The sequence below is a fragment of the Drosophila sechellia genome, chromosome 3R (assembly GCF_004382195.2).
Source record: "Drosophila sechellia strain sech25 chromosome 3R, ASM438219v1, whole genome shotgun sequence".
Lineage (NCBI taxonomy): Eukaryota > Metazoa > Arthropoda > Insecta > Diptera > Drosophilidae > Drosophila > Drosophila sechellia.
Genome location: NC_045952.1, coordinates 15,124,093 through 15,143,910, shown reverse-complemented (window position 1 = coordinate 15,143,910; position 19,818 = coordinate 15,124,093). Strand labels below are relative to the sequence as shown.

The window sequence follows — 19,818 nt, the reverse complement described above, 5'->3', positions numbered from 1 at the left end:
TCAGATTCGCCGGCAGCGACGACGGCGGAGTGAGTGGTGCACTGAATCCCGACACAAAGGTGGCATTACTATAGGGTCCATTTCCGTTGGTGGTGGTGGTAGTGGTGCTCGAAGTGCTGGAACTGCTGCTACTACCCGTCGACGGCTTCTGTTCCGGTATGCTGAGCGTCAGCTTATCGCCTCCCTATTTTTGTGGTTTAGCAAGCATACAGACACAAGCACACGGAAACAACACACGCAATACCACGGATAAACATTAAGTGCGGACAACGAATGGAAATAAGAACGTATAAACAGAAGGCATGAAACGAGTGCAATGCAGTGGGCTTAAACTGGTTCGCTGGCCAACAACTTACCACTGATATGTAGGTGGCGTTCAGGGAATCCGGTCCATCGCTGTGTGCATGGTTGTTGCTGCTGCTGCTGTTGCTGCTGTTCATGTTGCTCGTGTGCATGTTGCTGCTGTGGGCGGCCGGTACGAACATCTGATTGGTAAGCTTGGCGTTGCCTCCGGCTCCCAGCTCCTCCTCAACGCGAGCTGCAGGATTTGTTAATTAATATTTATTTAGTATTAAGCTAAAGAGAAAATGCTTGCTTTTTTGTACGCATAAGATGTAGGCTTGCAAGAGCTTTTCAACCAATTAAGTTGGTAAACTCACCCTTTAAAATATTGCACTTGATGTTGCCAGGCGGCAGGGCCGTGGTGTTCACATTGGCCAGTTTCACTTGGTTGTTGGGCTTCTCATTGGCGTTCGAGAGGCGCTTCAGTGTCTCCGTGTTGTGGTCCATGTCGAAGGTCTTGTTGATGGTCACCCTGCCAAAATATCACACTGCCGTCAGTATATTTCAATATCTAAACATGGGTTACGCTACCTGATACTGTTAGCATCATTAATGGCTTCGTTTGCTAGCACTGATGGGGATGGATCTTTGACAATGGACTTAAGCAATGAGTCTAGCTCTCTATCTTTATCCGACAAGCCGCTCTTAACACTGCACAATGATAGACACAACACAGAAAGACAGGTGAAAAACAAACACAGAAACAGGCGAATTAGTTAATCGGGAAGTTAAAGCAATAAATATATAAAGGTACAATGATAGTATAAATACACCAACGGTTTACCTGAGCTGACCGGAGCTAATGGAAGCCTTGCCAAAGCTGCCATGGTGGGAGCTCGTTGCATTTCTAAATGGATTGGTTTCGTCAAAGTTCTTAGTGGCATTCGGTGAGTATGGTGGTGTGTAGTCTGGCTCCAATCTTTTAAAAAAAGATACATTTAAAAAGGGGACGGAAAGGTTAATTCAGATTAACTTCTTACTTCACAGTCAGCCCTGACGCCTTGCCAATTGATCCAATCTTGCTGTACGCCGGATCCTCGTTGCTGAAGTTGGACTTGAGGGAGTTGCGGCCCAGCGAGGCGAAGTTGGCTGCTGCCTGGGAGGACGAGCTGATGGAACCACTGCAGGCCGCATCCGGTTCAATAATGGCCGAGTTTTGAATGACAGTAAGCACCGAAGGCGAAGGTGTAACAGTGATGAACTGATCCGTGGAAATGAGCGAGTCGAAGGCGTCGTTATTGTTATCGTTGCTAGGAGTGGGTGTCGATACTTGGGAAGATACTAAGGGAGTAGCCGGTGCAGGCGATTGAGATGCAGCTGCGGCAGCCGCAGCGGCAGCAGCTCGAGCATTAACGGAGGCCACCGCCGACACCGCCGCCTCCTGGGAAGCCTTTTGTCGTTCGCGCAACAGGTGCGACTGCCGGCTAGCAAATCTCTGCGATGGTCGTCTCTCGAATTGCACCGTTCTCCTGGCTCGACTCTGCTGCGTGGTCTGGAACTCGGTACGTCCGGAATACCGGAAGCGAGAGCCCATACGGAAGAAGTTTTGACGGGCTGAGGGGCCTTTAACCGGTGCCCTAAGCCGGAAGAAGGTGTGGTGCTCCACGGCGCACTTCCATAGGTGTTTGCACGCCTTCTCGTTGTACAGCCGGAAGACAAAGGTGTGCTCCTGCTCTCTTCCCTCGTCGTCATCCTCGATCACAATAAGAGTCAATTTCTTTTTTTTGAAATCCAGCTTGCTGATCTTGGGCCAGAAGAACAGGCCGATCTTCTGATCTCGTTCGAAAACGAGTATTCCGGTGGGCGTAAGGCCCAGGTGATATTCGCAGCCATCTTTTCCGAGCACCGTGTGCATGTCAACACCGTACATATCCAGCCACTTGGCCTTGTTTAGGAATGCCGTTTCAGCTTGAGCAGGCGTGAGACCACGGCACGTCTTGTACTCGTCTAGTATGGCTATCTCCAGGTCCTCCGTTTGTTCGGGCACAAAACGGAACTCCGAGACGGTGGCGGCGGAATGCTCCTGATTGTCATAGTCGCCCAGTTCAGCTGTGAGTGAAAAATAAACAATTAGTACTATATCGATAAACTTATAACGTTTTTTTTCAAGATGAGTGAATCCGTCAAATTATATCAATGAAATAAGAAAAACACCTACACTGCAATGCCAAAGCGCAGAGTTCGGTGGCCTTGTCCTCCGGACAGTCGAGTCGCCCCTCGAGAAGATCTTGTTTCAGTTGCAAGAAGAACAGGTAGCGGGTCAGCTCTTCGCGCAGTGTATTGGGTTCCGAAGAGTAAAATTTCACCTTCAGCCGGAACGTGTAGGGCGGCCCAACTGCGGGAAAGGTAAATAATAATTAGTATTGTTTGGCCCACGTAATTGGTTTCACACATTAACTCACTTTTGACCTGCTTCTTGATGGGCTTGGTGGGATCTAACCAGTGCTTGACGTGATTGGCATCCATGAACTGCAGTCCAAAGTAATCCTTCTCGATGATGTCCAGTGCGTAGAATACCTGTTCGTACAAAAAGCTGCCCAATGCCTTTTTCTGCAACGGCAAACAGCAAAGTGGAAAAATTAATGCTTCCGACGGGGGGCAGGTGTAAATCAATGCGACCCTGAACTAATCACGTTCGCTTAGCGGGTTAAATTATGTGCTGATCAGCAGCAATTTGCTTATTTTTATCACACGGACTGAGGCAATGCAAGCTGCCGTAGTGTCTTCATTAGGGTGGACCAATAAATGAAATGGTTAAAACATTTTCGGTTCACTTTTTTATTGTTATTGTCATGGTATTGCTACAAAATAGTTTGGGCTTTTTTAAGAATTCAATATTTCTCCTAGCAGAGTGAATGTAATGGACCATAAATACCCTGACTTGCTATATAGAAGTACTATAAATAATATTTTTAAGCTTAAATACGTATAAATGATAGTGCTAAAGATGATTTGTAAAATTTAAGCCATCATTTACTTAGTACGTTTGACTGAGCCACCCTACCAACCACTTTAGCTCTATCTTTATCTCTACCTTGACGGTATTCTCTTATAAGATCCAATCGCTTGTTTGTTTGCCTTCCGAAAATTACTGCCAACGGCAGCAATTTAAAGGGTGAAAGCCAAAATATCGAAAATGGGCCAAATGTAATTCGATGTGGGCTCTCATGTACTCACCGATAATTCGATGGAAAGGTCAGTGTTGTCCAGCAGAATGACGCGGCAGTCGATTTTGTTCTTGTTGACCACGATGCGTTGTGGCTTTATTTGTGAGCTGCCGCCGGAGGTGATGGCACCACCACCCCCAGCCACGCCCACCGCGGAACTAGTTGCCCCGCCGCCACCTCCGCCCCCTCTCGAATTATCCACATAGTTGTTGCGCACCTTGCGACGGCTTAGAAAACGGAGCATTTTTCTGGATTTTGTTTGGTTTTAAACGTGTGTGTTATGTATGTATGTATTATATAGTGCGGGTGGTCGCTATTGTTGTTTTCTATGTGTTGTTTTTATGGAATTGTTGCCAAGGCAGCCGAATGCACCGATAATTCACCTGTGTGCTCACCTCGGCTGGGGAAAAAAGACAGCGCAGACATCAAAAACCCCTCACACGCACACACGCGCAGCCAACTTGTTCTGGCCAACACACACGTACACTGACTAACCAACACACTTGCAAGCGATAGACGCCCCCGTTTTACTTAAGTTTTCCTTTTAGTTTTTTGTTTTTTTCTTCACTTTTGGTTCGGGGAGCTGAGCTGAAGTTGCTGGCCAAAGTGGGCGCTCCTTTCGGGCGGTTTCTTTACTACGGGTTTTGGCTCGCCGCAACCCCTCCCCCGCGAAAAAATCACTGTTAGCCTGGTTTTTGGTTGGCGAAAAAGAGGAGAGAGAAAAAACAGGCCAGACAAACACGTTAGTTCCCGCTTCGCGAGGCGACTTTCCGGGTTTTCAATCGCTTGTTTTCACACTTTATTTTGTTGGCGGTGTTGCATCGTCCATTCACTGTGTTGTTTTGTTATTATTTCGGGCTGTTTAAGTGCACTTCCGTGATTTTTCTAAGAGTAGAATGTAAGAATGGCCGCAGTAGTTGTTGATCTTATGTGAGCAGTGTGACCAGATGTGGTCACGACAAATATACCACGTACACAAGAAATAGGTTTTGGCGGTTTTCGGTATTTCTGTGTGACCGTCGAATTCGTTTTAGGTGCAGAACCACGATATTCGTTAAGCTAGGACACGAACCTCTCTCTTGGCTAGAAAATAGCTAATTCGCCAATTTCAAATTTAGTCCGCTAATTTTGGATTTGGTTTTTCATGTAATAAGTATTTTGATAGAAAATATTATAAAAGAACTTTCTACAAATGATCATTTCCAAAAATTAGACAAATGGTACTAATTGATTGATTTCAACAAAGTTTTTGTACGTTGTGCAGGAAATTCTAAATCATTATTTTAAATTACAAACTCACAAAGTATTTTGCTACAGTGTGATTCTTTCAATTCAAAAATTGTTAACTGTATATTTATTAGCTTATGCAAATGGTAATATTAATCACATCAAAAGAAGCAAGCACGAATATAACTCTAAATTATCTAGACAAAGTTAAAAACAATCCCATCCTTATTTTGTATCAAATGAGAAGCAACAGAATTAATCATAAACATTTGGCTTTTGCCGGTGGAAAAGAATCGCACAAAACTTGTTGGCATTTGCGGTCGCGCAATTCTTTAAGTTTAGTACAAGCAACTAAACTAGAAAGAAGTGCACAATAACTGTAAAATAGGAAACACAAGTGGGTTCCGTAGTTGCAGCCGGCATTTGCAAAATCCTTTTTATGGGCAATTTATTCCTTTATTTGTTAGTGGATTTAAGGCCGTAACAGTGTCCACTCCAGCACATCCCAACTTCCCTAACTTCCCCAACTTCCGCACCCATTTTCCTCCGATTTACCCTCGATTTTCCTCGACTCCCCATTGGTAGTCGTATTTCGAGTTTAAAGGTAAATGGGAGATTTATCGCCGGCGATTTCCTTTCTACATATATGTGTGAGTGTGTGTGTAGAGTGGGCGGTGGGTGGGTGTTTTAACATCTTGGCTGCGGGCCCTGTTTATATCGGGGTTTTAGTGGGCCCTCGAGAGGTTCGGCTTTTGGGCCGAGGGCTTTACAACATTTTGCGCCAAGTTGAAGCCATTGGGCGCCAATTGCATGATTCATTTTCGCTTATTGGCCATTAATTCTCGATTCGCCCGATTGAGGACGATATATGTAAGTATACATATATGCGCATTTACATTTTTATCGAACGCATTAGATATCCATATATGCTGTAATTACACAATTGGCCGTTATAACAAGCCGGATGATTAATTACTGACTAATACCTGAAACCCGATCTGTGGTCGGGCTTCGATGGAATAGGAATCGCCCAGCAGCCCCGTATCGCCCATCCATCCATCCATCCATCTATTTAATAACTAGACAGGCGACGATGCAGGTCTTTAGCCATGGCCAATGTCTTAGGTGCCAGCTGCGGCAACTTGAGCAGCCAGTTCCGTAATTATGACAGGCGGCCAAAGGCCCCGCACCCCCAGTTTCAGTTCTCTGTTCTTGGCTTCCAGATCCCAGATCCCATATGCCAGATCCCCAGATTCAGGTCCCGTCCCGTCTCGATTTTCTCGGCCGCAGGGGTGTGGCAACAATTAACAAATGGCTTGCGTTGCCATTGCCATTGACCAAAATAGACATGTTTGCAAAGGGTTACATTCATATGTACATATACGCAACCAAAACGCACAATGCACTCGAACAAATATATCCGAAGGTGCCAATAAATTATCAAAAACTTTAGGTGTGGAAACCAGTAACTATATCAAGAGTAATCCTAAAAATCAGCATAGTTATAATTGAAAAATTCTCCTTAATGTCAAAGAAAATATATATTCTTTCTTCGATATATCATTGGGCTTTATTTATAATGAAGTGTAATAATTCCCCGGATATCCGGTTGAAAGTAAAAAATAATTTGATAAATCGAAAGTACTTTAATGTCAAACGGACCTGTTGAAAAGAACAATATTTTTATTATCTTCTGTTTACTATTAATTTCTTTAAAGTTGATTTATAAATTGCGTTCAACTTCAGTGTCCTTCAAAGTCGTACCCATTTGGTTCAATAAATTCAGGAAGTGAGTTGTGGCCCGAATTTAGCCCTCTTATTTCTCCCTGTACCAAATGTGGCCTTTTGTATTGTCTTAACGATAATGGCGAGTCGTGGGTATGTAATACGAGGTGGGCAAATATTTGCGTCCGTTTGAGTGAGTGTGTGTGTGTGTAGTGTGGTGCGGTGGTGCAGAGGGGAGCTAGTGGTGCGAGTGCTGCGATGAGGTGGTGCAGTGAGCAACAAAAGCGGAGGCAAAGGTAAACTATTATATTAATATGGTCGTCTGCGGATGTGGATGCTGCTACTCGTACAGCCCAACTGTCTGCGCACTTATCTGCAGTTGAGTGGAAAATAAATTCCTTTTAATTAAAACCGCAGCACAGCTCGTGATTTAAACGGCTCACGGCTCAGCCAGAATCAGCGGAAAAAGCAGAATCCGAATCCCAATCCCAATCTGAATCAGAAGCGCTGTGCAAATTTATTGGCTTCCATCCATAAATCAGCGAATGAGCGACCAAGAGGTGAATCCAATTTAATTAAATAGAAAAATGTTTTGTTGTTTACTCGGCTGATGGGCGAGCGCTAACAAACTGCGAAGCTGTAGCTGAGAAACCCTTGCCCATCGAATGACTGGGAATTCCAAGTTTCCAGTAATTGGCTACTTAAGGTCCTTCGATTGGGGACAAGGACACCAGGACGAGCAGCCAGTCTGGGGACGAGTGCAATAAAAAACATCCTCGTGTTGTAAAATTTTATGTGTGATTGTGTGTCGCTTTACGATATCCTCCTGGCATCCAGCCTGCTCCTCCTGCTGCTCCTACTCCTGCTCCGCTCAAGTTCCGCCCATGAGCAGGACTCGTTACTGTCCGGAGACAGATACGCCGGACTCGGAGTGGGAGGCCAAGCGGGGTGTGGTCGGTGGGCAAATAGGTGGCTTGGATGGCTTGGGTGGTTGGCTTGGTTGGCGACATTTGTTGTCTCAGCGAATTTCGAGCGGCAGGGCGATGCGATTGCCGTTACCTGCTCACCTACGCCCTGGGGGAATATTTCACGGCTATTTGGCAAGTCAACAGCTTGTTTTATTTTGGCATGTAATTTTCGATGAGTATTTTTATGACTGAAAGGCGACAAAAGCCAAAATCAATTGGAAATCAATGTTGCAGCAGCTTTCGCTGCTTTCGTTTTCACTGGCAGCCAGCTTACAGGCTTAATTACTCGAAATCATATCAGTGAGAATTTTCATTACATAATTGGAATACAAAATAAAGAGAGAAACCTTCAAATGAAATGCTATATATTTGGCAGCGCAAACGGAGTGAAACACAGAAACAGATAAAAACATTTAAGTAATTTAATAAATTTAAGCACCAGTATATGTAATGAATATTTATTTATTATATTTTCATCGATTTTCCCAGTTTATTTACATAAATGTTTCTAAATAAAACATCTTTTAGTTTCTGTATATTTTTTAAGCATCTCAAACTAAATAAATGTCAATTTAAACTATAAGAGGTAAACTAAAATGAAGGCGCAATTTTTGATGACAAAATCAAAAGTTAACCAATTTTGCAATCTCTTTCGGCCCAAATAAAATGTAATTAGGCTCACATACAGCTGCTGGGAATGAAAAATACCCTGTGCGGCAGGGTGATATTTTGAATAACGCACAATTTATTTTATTTTATATTCAATTTAAAAAGTGTCAACTTTCTTCCTCATTTTGGGCGCATTTTTGCGTGGCTTGTGCGTCGACCTTCTGTCCACATAAAAAGCCCATATGAAACGCATAAAAAAAGTTATTTATGCCCCGCGGTCGGTCGCTTTTGTTGCAGTGCGTCGGGAGGAAATCGCTACCCGATTTTCCACCATTATCCCCCTTACTCTCAATTTTCCACGGCGGTGACAAAAAGGCTAGAGGCCTTTTTCCGCAACTCTTTCGCTTTCGCCTTGGCCGGTGAGGTCGAAAAGTTTCGCAGCATTGCAACAATTAAAAGTGGCACAAGGGTCATTCAAACAATTGCCCATTGTTGTTTTCGGGGCAGAAGTCCACTCGGGGGGTTGGGGCATTTAATTTATGCCACTAATTACTTTAAGAGCTTTGTGGCCGCTGCAATCCTGCAGATTGCGTTGCCTTGTATAAGATTTTCCAGCCCATTATGTACGCCAAAAGGTTCCATTCCATCCCCCGCCATCCATCCATCCATTCGACTCCAAATGGGAAACGGGAGGACGCCGGAGCCAAAGCCAAATAATATGCAAATTAGAATTATATTCAAACAGTTTTTTCTATGCCACTAGGTGAACGAAACTAAGCCAAAACTTTTACAACATCTTTCGTTTTGCTTCACTGTCTGCGGCTTTGCTGCCTCAAATGACTTTTGCCAACTTACCGAGCTAGCCGTACCCATCATACCCCCAAAAAAGGAGGCAAACTTCCAAAGGTTTTTCAGGCTATTTACACTCAAGAGTTTCTGGACATCTGGTCCGGGTATCTCTGGTATATCTCGCACTTTTCGAACGCCCCAAAGAAAAAGCCATCTGAGCATCCGAACGCCCTCGGCGGCAATAAAGCTGCTAAACTATAACCAAAGCGGCAACTTTAAACTGTAGTTTATTTTATTGACGTCTTCTTATAGTCCTGACAGGGACCTTGACATGTGATTTGCCTTAATTACAGTGGGACAGGCCCGAGAAACGATATACATTTCGGGGGGAAACACTAAGAACGATATCGCACAAAAGTTAAAATGATTCATTAAAAATTTAGAAGTACTACATACTGTTTTTACAATAGCAATTTAGCTCTATTCATTTTCAAGCTTTTTCCTTGTAGAAATAAAAAAAATTGAACAACAAATTTTAAATATTTTATATTATATTTATATTCAAGACAAATACTTAAATATTTGTTTGCAGTTAAAACAATTTAAATTACTTAATAAAATGTAAACAGTTTTTTTGTATTTATTTAAATAACAATTTTCTTATGATTTATAGCTTGGTTTGTGTGGTAAAATATCAAGGAATCTGAGATAACTTTCTTCCAGTTTTATCCCCAGTGCTGCTGCCCCGTGGCCACATAAATCTCACCTCCGGCAGAGGCGCACACCCCCACATCCTTGGAAGGCGGGCAGGATGAAGCTCATCATCGATGTGCAATATTCTGCTTATCATGCGCTTTTTGCCGGAGAAGGCACAAACAGAATTACATGGCTATAACGAGTGGCACTGGAAGAAGTGCTCGAGGAAAAAGTGGGACCATTGAGCATCACAATTTGCTGATTGCTCGAGTTTGGCTCGATGGGAAATGAAAACCGAAACCGAAACTCATTTAAATCAATATTTTGTTGGGCACGTATGCAGTTGTAGTTGTAGTGGCAGTTGTCCGGCCCGGAAGATGATGTGTGGATCGGACGGGGAATCCCCGGACTCAGCACAATTGTCGGACTTTTGGCCTAGGCGTTGTCCTTGTGTCTCTGGCTCTTTGTGTCTTTGTGTCTTTCTGACCAGATGAACAGATGACCACCGCAAAACCCCAGCCAGATGACGCCTGCATGCAAATGTCCCGAAATACAACACACACGCAATTATATTTGCCTTAGGTCGGCATTAGTCCGGAGCCCGGAATCCGGAATTGGGAATCCCGGATACGGATATGGACTCGCCGCTAGCCTGCTGCTAAGAGTCATTTCCGCTTCCTTTACGGGCGACAGGCTACTGTTTTTCATATATGCCGAATGCCTCATGTGTGTGGTGTGCGGTGATTGTTGCGACATCTATTTGATCGAAATGAGATTGCCGAGAGTGGACTGGATTGAAGATGGCCTGACAGCGGAGTGATAGAAGATACTTGCACACACTACACAGTCCATTTCCCACACTCGCACTCGCACTCGCACTCACACTCATACTCATACTGATACTATTCGACTCGGAGAGTCAGTCAATTATTTGGCCCAAATATTTGCCACTGACTTGACATATTTCTCCACTTTACGAAGAGTGCCGGGCAATAAGCACTCGACAGCATCATCTCCTGGCTTTCGGTGATAGTGTTTCAGCCAATGTAAATAGTCACGAGTATAAAACTTCATAAATTGGCAAGGCAAAGGGTGGGCCGATCTGATGGCAAAGTGTTTGGATTGCGATGGAAACTTCTGATTTCGAGGGATGATTGCATCTTTTAATGCGAAAACCCTCATTTCTTGAGCGAAATGGAAAGCAAAGGGTTATTTCTTTAAAGGGCTATTGGGTCCGTCCCGTTGTTCATTATTTTTATTAGGACATTTTGTCAAGATATTTATCGATTTCATCAGGACTTCCTGCATGATGGTTGTCAAAAGTAAAAGATCTTGTTTCTGGTGTCAAAAACCATAAAAACAACTGTAAGAACTTCTAAACCTCCCGGAAATAGAACTAGTGAAATCACTCCTCATTTTCGACAGCAGCTTTCAATTCACGTACTTAAATGCCAGCCTCATCGCTCGTTTTCATCAAAGAATACTGTGCTCCTTTGTGGCTGTTTCATTACATCCTCCGCAGGACTCCTGCAGGACTCCCTCTGGGCGAATGTCTTGCCCAAGGAGAACATCCTGGCTGCTTTTTTTCCATTCCCTTTGAAGGAGGACGTCTGATATCTTGTGCATTCAACTCGGTTACTACGCACTTATCTCATCTCCGTAACTGTGCATAGAATTTTGACAGACAATTAGTAGTGGAGCGATGGCAACGTTTCTTCTTTGACTCCCGGTTAGGATGGGATCCCATACCCATGCCCATACCCCATACCTTCACCTACATCATCTCACTTTGTGGGTCTGCTGCACAGTTTTATGGGTGTTTTTCTTTTTATTGTCCTACGCATTTTCTATGACATTTTTGACGCTTACGATTTGAACATTGTCTTAATTGCTGCTTTATGATGTGTGCTCTCAAATGACACGCAGCATTTGCCAACCCAACGTTTTCCGTGATTATGATTTAGTTCAGCAAACTGGTAGGAAACTCGAGCAGTTTTTAGGTGGTGGCTGGGGTCTGGAGGCGCCATAAAGATTAAACACAAATGTAGTAACAAAGATTGTTGCTTTTGGCACCCGTCAGTCCGCCATAAAACAAGTCTCTCACCCAGTTGAGTTCACATATCACGAGTGTGAAGTTCTTTAAATATTTGCCGGGTGGCATAAAATATTTACAATGTGTAGCATGTGTGGCAATTGTCAGTTGAAACGACTGTAAACGGAATATAACTTTGTTATTGATTTGCCAATTGTCTGGAAATAAATTTCGAAAATGGGATTGACATTGGTGGCGTCTTGGAAATAGTAAAAGTATATTGTCGGCTTAGGTTGCAGATGGGAAGAAACGGTAATGTTAAGGAAATATATTAGAATTATTAGATGCTCTTTAATATGTTCCGGTACATTTTCCTGCCTAAATGTATCAATCCTCATTTCTGATCCACTGAAATCTATGTATTCCCAGCTTAATCATAATTGATTCAATTTAGCAGCTAGCCGTATGATGGATTGGCTGCTCCGAATGCAAAAATTCAATCTACAAGTCTCGGCGCCGCACTCACATATTTACGCAAATGAACGACTTGGACAGGATTAGGGGATTGGGAGTGGGAATGGGAACGGGAATGGGAGATTGGCTGGATCTTGGATGGTTCCAGTCAATTACCCGCAGCGCATGCATCTAAATCAAAGGCCACAAAGGCAATCGCAATCTCCCGGGCCTAGCAGTCCGGAATCCGGAGCCATTCCTCACCTGCTGCCGCTGCTGCTCCTATCTGGATGAAATTTATAGAAACCATTTGTATTTACGTACCCAAACGGCGATATGTTGATATTTGTGCATTTGTGTTCGCATGAAAGAGTCGTATATTTAAAATTTGCATTTCAACATAAAATTATTTGGGGAAGATTTTAATGACAAATTATGGCCGCGTAAATTATGGTGCTGGGTGCTGCCTGCTTCACCCTTAGCCGGCGTACCTTTCTCCTATTTATATTTATATTTATATCGTAAAGGCGCTCATACAGATACATCCCACCCACGTCGCCAAAATGGCAATAAAAATATTTCGCTACAGATCTTATTCAGCTTTATTTCGCCATTTTTATTTGTTTTCGTGTTGTGGAGTTATGTGTGTGTGGGTCGTATTAGGGGGCTGCCCCCAGCCCCCAGCCACCACCTCCTCCTCATTCTCCTGCTCCTGGCATTGCTATATTTGTTTTCTTACCCGACGCTTCTTTTTTTTTACACATTTTGCAGCGTTGTTGGCAAAAAGCGCTTTTATATGTATGCACGGGTATGCTCTGTATCTTTCCGCTTGCCTGGCACTTATCCTGGGGGTCCTGCTGGTCCTGGCTTCGCAGGATGCCTTCGTGCCTCCACGGTTTCCACTGTTGCCACTGTTTCATTCCGTTTCCATGAGGAAGCCAGGACTCAGGCCGTGCTCACCTTGCGATTTGTTTTTAAAAGCCGCTCAGCTGTGGCTCAAACAACTTTATGCTGCCTTTGTTAAAACAATAAAATTATTATTATTGCTCCACATGTTGGAATTCGAGGACTTAAAATGTTGTTTTGCTCCTGTCCTTTTTCCTCTTCCCAACCATCCATCCATCCCGCCATCCATCCATCCGTTCCGAAACCCTCTGAAATTGGGTCTATATCTAGCTGGCTGGCTTCCTTTTGCCTTATAATCATCGTTCATCATTCGTGTTGGACCCGCGTCTTGGGAATTTGTCATGCAATTTATTCCTTTTCTTGCGCCACTTTGGCAACAATTTTATGTCATTTGTTGATTGTGTAAATTTCGCGTTTAGCCGGTGAGCCATTCCATTCGAATCCCTTCGTCCTCGTCCTCGTCCTCGACCACGTCCTCATCCTCGGCACTCGGATTCGAAAGGTGCTAAAGGATTTTATGTTCGGCCTAACCGTGGCTTATTCGCGTTTTTAGTAGTCCGGCCAGCTACTTATGGTCGCGATGTCCTCTCCCGACTCTTGGCTACATAAAAAATGATTTACTATATGGCGGGTCTCCCTTTATGACAAGTCGTAAATTGCATTTTATGTCGCATGGTGGCGGGCTTTTTTGTCTTTCCCCCATCCTTCCTCCACGTAGTCCAGATCCAGAACCTCAACCAGCCAAGAGCTCCTCCCTTTTTGGCGCTCGCACTTTTATTCGTTTGTATATTTGTTAATTAAGATTGAGAACGATGTGCGGCAACTGCACACAGAAATGGCCAATTATGCAGCGTGTTTGCATCTGCATTTGCATTTGCAATTTGCAACAGCAACTATGCAGCAACGATGCCAACTGCAACTAGCCAAGTCGGACTAATCCGCGACCTTTCTTAGTCTCGAGTTGGGCGAAGCTGGCAGCTAGCTTATTTTAATTAGACTCTGTCCCAGGATCTGGGCACAAAAGTGGGTTGGTGGCTGTGGCTCTGGCAGGGGCGAACACCAAAAATATTCTAATGGGGGGCTTCCATTCGAATATCTGGCTAATTTTATAGATATTGCGGCCTGACTCTGGCACTCGGAATTTCACAGCTGGAAACCAGAAGACTAAAACTCAATTAAGAGCTTTTTAAGGCCGACATTTTTCGTGGCCAAGCTTGAGAACTTCGACAGCTCTGAACTCTTACACAGCTCATATTTCGTGTACTTTATAAGCTAGAAATTAAAGTTGTAATGGAGCAAATATTTTTTTTAATTTAGTTATTTTGTTTTTAATTGTAGAATTTTGAAAATTGTCCCCTGAAACCCGCTTAGATTTGCCACTGGCTGGTTTCAAATGTGCTGCCTTCCGCTGCGGAAATAGCATCTCCTTGAGGAGTCCTCCAGCACCACCTGCCACGCCCCCTCTCACGCCCACTTCCAGGGTGTACTTAGATGCAGGTATTTGTCTTTGCATCTGTAAATACACATGTGAGTATCTGTAACTGTGTATGTTACTGCCTCTGTTTCTGTTTTTTAGCTGCATCTGAATCTGTAACTGGGCTTCTTCGAGGATGCGGTGGCGCTTGTGGTTTGCGGTTCGCCGTCGCCTGCTTATGGAAAATGGAAAATGCCAGCGAAAGAAGCCTTTCCGCCAAGAGATTACGAAACGTGTCACAAGTGCAGTCTGCACCTTTTTGAAGTTATGTTTAGAATGGCAGCGGACCCTGTGCGCCGCCTAATGAGTGGAATTAGAATTCAACATATGGCAAAAAAGTCACGTTTTCTGAAATTAATGATTTGGGGCGACTGCGTCATCCTCATTGCCTCTGACAGACACTTGACGTGGGCATTCGTTGGATGCCCGCTCTCAATTGGTCCATTATCTGCAGAGTCGAGAAAAAATCTATAGGATTGTATGAAATAAAGATGGAATTTTAGAAGATTTAACAGTGTAAGTGATTGCATCATTTAAATTTGCAAGGAAGTTATCTTCTTTGAAATATACAGAGTTTTATTAACAGTAGTAATTTAACAGCCATTTATAGGAAACACACACCTACCGTTTTCTCTAAGTGTACTAATAGTACCTTAATGTATTACATTCCTTTCCAGCTGCATTGATTATTTCTTGCATCACCTGTGCGAGGCACTGATTTTCCTTTTTGGCGACCCATTCTGTTTAGCCACATAATTTATGACTAAAAGAAAACGTCATAGGCACAAAACACTGTCTATTGTGCCAAAATTTATTAAATGAACGTGCTCGCCATTAAGGAACGCTGAAACCACAAGCCAAATTAGATCATATTAGGCCCTAATTTGGCTTTCAAACAGATCAAACATAACCGGAAACTGGGCGAATGTCAAAACTTGTCTCATACATATATTATAATCTCCCTCCTCTGCTTCGTTTCATAGCCCTTTAATGATGAAGTGCGATCATAAATTTTAATCCCTTAAAAAAGCCCCAAACCTGATTGAATGTAAGCTCAATTAAGATATTAGTTTTGATCTGGGTGTTAACTGGAGTTTGGGTTCAATTCAAATGTCCAACCAGGTATAAAACGGCGCTATATAACATTATGTTTAATATTGTTACAAAATAAAGTTGAAGAAAGTAAAGACATTATTGAAAATATATATTTAAATTAAGTAAATTCCAGCCTTAATAACTTTATACCTTTTTTCTGTTACTTCACTCAGAGGTGAAGCCCTCACTCCCTATGCACTAATCTACATGTGTGCAATCAGACAAATAAATCCACTTTCGTGTCACCTGCCGAAATCAATTTCTAATAAATAGTGTGTTTCTCAGATTAAAACTATTCCAAATCTATCTGGCAGATACACATGGTCGTGAGTGGTTTGGAAACACGCACACAGCCGCACCGAATGAAGAAATATGAGTATGCAAATAGGCTTAAAGCGCACAATCGCAATCAAAAACGACAAGAACAATAACTAACGTAGCGGTAAAGTGTTTAGACACGCAATGTCAATAAAGTATCTTATCTGCGGAGCATACGTTGAGCGGGCGATGGATACGGATACGATACTCGGATACAAGCGCCCATTCCCATTCTGAATCTCATATAAGGCACGACATCGGCGTTATTTTTTTTACCCGCTTTTTCCGAGGGCGGCAGCTGGTGGGGGAAACTCATTCAATAATGCGTGCCTACGAATTCTGATTATATATCGCACGGGTCGAGCGCAGAACAAAAACCAAAACAATGTCAACGGGTTCGGTTTCTGTGGCGGCCAGTCGGCTTTAACTCCGTGCTTGCGTGATACACTTGAAGAAAAATGTACACACCTTCATTTATTTAGGCAAAGTTATTTAAAACTCTTTATATAAGTATTTTATGCAGTTTTCGTAACACCTTTCATACTAGTTTTGTAGGAAAATAAATGAAAAAGTTATGAACTAAAGATACATATTGATAAATATTCTTGTACTTAAGCTTATCAAATTCGTGCTTAAGCTTACTAAACTTAATGATTTAGAATTTGATAGAATTAGATATTGTCGTTTATTGCAGTGTATCGCGTATTTATGTGAATGAAGGAGCGTTTGCGTTTGTGGCAGTGATCTTTGCATGTTTGAAAAACATTTTAACATGCAGGGCGTGGCAAGTGCGTAGCGGACATACCTACAAACAAACCAGACCAGAACCCAGAATAGATGTATACAAATATGGATGGGAGACGGGCGGGGATGAGAGACGGACTTACCGGCAAACGGACTGATAGACAGACAGACAGACAGCGGGTCGAAAATTGCAAATTGAAATGTTACAGTTAAGCACGTATTTGGCCATGGAGCCCGGGGCTCCGTGTGCGTTTGTTTTGAGCGTTAAATCGATGCGATGTATAGATTTCGGCGGGATCCTCTCCTGGCGAAAGCGGAATCTATTCCCCATAAACGCTAATGAGCCGCAGCACGGCAACATCGCGGATGCGGATGTGGATGGGGCCGAGATGCAGATACCCAGAAACAGCTCAGAGATCTAGTTACAAGGTCAGCTCCAATCGGAGAACTCATTGGGTATGCAGTTCCAACGATTCCATAACTCATTCAAACGTGTGATTTCCATGCTAATTGATTGCATGTTTATGGATTGGTTGTCCTCCCACCGAAATCGACTTGAATTGGGCTTACATGACCGTGCTCCGCTCCTTTTGATATGCTAATTTTAATGGCCAAATAATCGCATGTATCTGGCTTGTAAGCGCCTAATAAATTGATTAAATTCTTTGGCTTTTATTAGGAAGTTGTCATTAAGTCATCGGTGCGATGCTGCCATTAATTGCTGCCTTCGACAAGCAATTCGTTAGCCAGATACAACGCGCAAACACGCCGAAAAACAACGGATGAGACGGCAAACAAAGCCAACATTTGGCATGCTCGTATGTAAATTAGCCAGAAGCACAAAGTCGCAGACACTCCTCCAGCGATTGGTATAAGAAATGTTGGAGCCGAGAGTAAAACACATGTAAGGCATGTGGAAATGGGATTTTAAACGGTTAAGCCGAAGTAGCTGAGCTGCCTTTGCCCCCGGTCTCCAGTTCTCCAGCTGCCGCCCAGTTTTGCATAGATATCCCCGAAGTGCGAGTATCTCAGATGCTGATGAGACCCATGACGAATGCCCGGCAAATGCAAATGCGAATGGAAATGCTCACAGCTCACAATACACAATGGACTCGAGTTTCCAAGGAATCGCCCCAGAGTATCGCTTGCAGTTGTTCCTGTCCCATCTATTCAGTTCTATTTCATCCCACATAGCACGCGATCCATTAGCCACACAGATGTATCTCTTGCTGCGGTTTGTTTACGTGGTGCAGATACATCTCGCTATTTTTACATTGCATCCCGCATAACTCCGTTCAATTTCTAAACATTCCCTGTATTTCTTCTTAATTTGCTCGTTGCGCTTCTTTTTATTGAACAGCAGCGGCGGGCCAGTCAGGGAATATTTATTGATGATATGACCACACCTATTTTATGGGCAAACTCCCAGTTTTCTCAGTCGGTGCCAAAAATAGCCACAAATCCCTGGTGCTAAGTCCAAAATAAAAGCCAAGTCGGTGGGAAGTGGAAAATGTGACTGCGGCAACGGTAGCAGATTGCTAGTTGTGCACTCAAGGAAAATGCTTGCAATTATAAAATTATCTATGATTAAAAAGGAATTGCTTAGAATTTATTTGAAATTTTATAATTAAGACTTCCACGCTTATGAACTTCAATTTAATTTCAAATGACAGCACAAATAATGTTTTTATTTATGGGCTAACATGACCGACAATCAATTATAGTTTAGTTCCAGTGCTGCATTTATCTAATTAGTTATTTTTGACTATTTTTCCCCAGTGTATTGGAAGAGGACTTCTGGGAGTGGGCGGTGGTGGGAGTGGGGTGTGCTGGCGACTGGGGCTGAGTGCACTGCCATCTCACTTGAGAATTCTCACACCTCGTGGCTGTCAGTCCAGGTTTTTCGGGATATTTGGGAGTCGGTTTATCTTGGGGGATGCGGCGCGGCGCATTCACGTGCCAGGCTTTTGATCTGTTTAGCATTCCGTGGCACATCGGAAAGTCGTAACTATTGACAAGATCTGGAGCACCATCGAACGGCCAGGTCATTGGAGAGAAATGGCTGGGAGTCGAATGCATTTCATGCGGCACTCGTGTATTTGTTTGCATTAATTTGTATATGTTACTTTAACGATTTAATGCCCAGCACGGCACCGACCCGACGCAGATTCCATAGAAACGGGAGGGGAATCGATTCGAGTCCAGGCACGGGCACCCAATGGAGTTCGATCCCCCATTCTCCATTCACCATTCCCCAATCCCAGGTGACTGCACTCGGCGGGGATTTTTCTCTGGCTTTTTGGTTTGGTTTTGGCCGGGCGCAAATTGCTCGGGCGCTTCTTTACTACTTCCTTTCCATATCAAATTGTGTGGATATTGCGCATCAATCACTTGATAAAGAACAACAATGCAGCACTCGCATGATGAATAACATCTGCTCTGGTCGAATCTGAATTAAGGCGCAATGTTGTGCCGCAAATATATTGTATGTCCGCCTATATATATATATACATCCAAACTTGTATGTGTACGGGGAGTTTATGGAAATCCACTTGAAAAGCCGCACAGACTTATGGACTTGTTTCGTCAAAGAATAAACACATTGATTGATAAGTGAATAATTCAGGCGAGCAAATATTGTTCGATTTAATTAATTTCCAATTGGCTGTCTAGGGTATTATTATTCATCGCGAAGGCTCATTTCCGACAGGCCCCATTTTCCAGTGCTTGAAAAATATTTTACTTGGCTTTAATTTGCTGTGTACTAAGGTGTGATTTTTCTTAATAGGAGGCGGATGCATGCAGGAAGTACAAATTTAAACAAAAATAATCCATTTACGTCTGTTTGCATTGAAACAATAAAACAAAATCTTTTCTTAACTTTTTCGTCGAAAGTCTTTTAAAATATGCTCTTTTAAATAAAGTATTTAGGTTAAAAACACTATTACGAAAACTCGAAGAATGGTTATAATACAATTTCTTTAAGTTTCCTTTGCAAGCGTATTTTAAAATGTTGCAATAGCCCAAATTGTGGTAACCTATTGTACTACATACAATGAATAAGAAGTCCAATTAAATAGACAATGAAAAAACAAAGGTTTTCTAATATCCTTATAAGTTTCGCCATTGTTGAATAGCAAATTAAAATGAATTCTATCATCTTGGCAATAACTTTCAAATCAAGCAAGCCTAATACTTGGGCCTAACTTAACTTTAACTGACTTTTAAAAGCTATGGAAATCCCCCAACAAGATCCGCGAATATTTGCCAAAA

At 43.0% G+C, this 19,818-nt stretch overlaps 1 protein-coding gene across 3 annotated transcripts in view; it reads right to left on the bottom strand.

The window, feature by feature from the left end:
• Nucleotides 1–4,453, bottom strand: part of LOC6606524 (band 4.1-like protein 5) — a 6,150-nt gene extending 1,697 nt beyond the window's left edge. The window contains exons 1-9 of one of the 3 annotated variants that reach the window (XM_002031289.2): nucleotides 3,520–4,453; nucleotides 2,745–2,892; nucleotides 2,501–2,677; nucleotides 1,323–2,391; nucleotides 1,127–1,261; nucleotides 874–993; nucleotides 660–814; nucleotides 357–538; nucleotides 1–184 (exon numbers count right to left, since the gene is read on the bottom strand). The exon at nucleotides 1–184 is cut by the window's left edge and continues 374 nt beyond it. In XM_002031289.2, the coding sequence (XP_002031325.1) occupies nucleotides 1–184; nucleotides 357–538; nucleotides 660–814; nucleotides 874–993; nucleotides 1,127–1,261; nucleotides 1,323–2,391; nucleotides 2,501–2,677; nucleotides 2,745–2,892; nucleotides 3,520–3,753 (2,404 nt within the window). In that variant the 5' untranslated portion in view covers nucleotides 3,754–4,453. The remainder of the gene's footprint in view (nucleotides 185–356; nucleotides 539–659; nucleotides 815–873; nucleotides 994–1,126; nucleotides 1,262–1,322; nucleotides 2,392–2,500; nucleotides 2,678–2,744; nucleotides 2,893–3,519) is intronic. The other 2 variants (XM_032720384.1, XM_032720383.1) reach the window with 2 other exon arrangements.
• Between the last annotated feature and the right edge of the window lie 15,365 nt (nucleotides 4,454–19,818).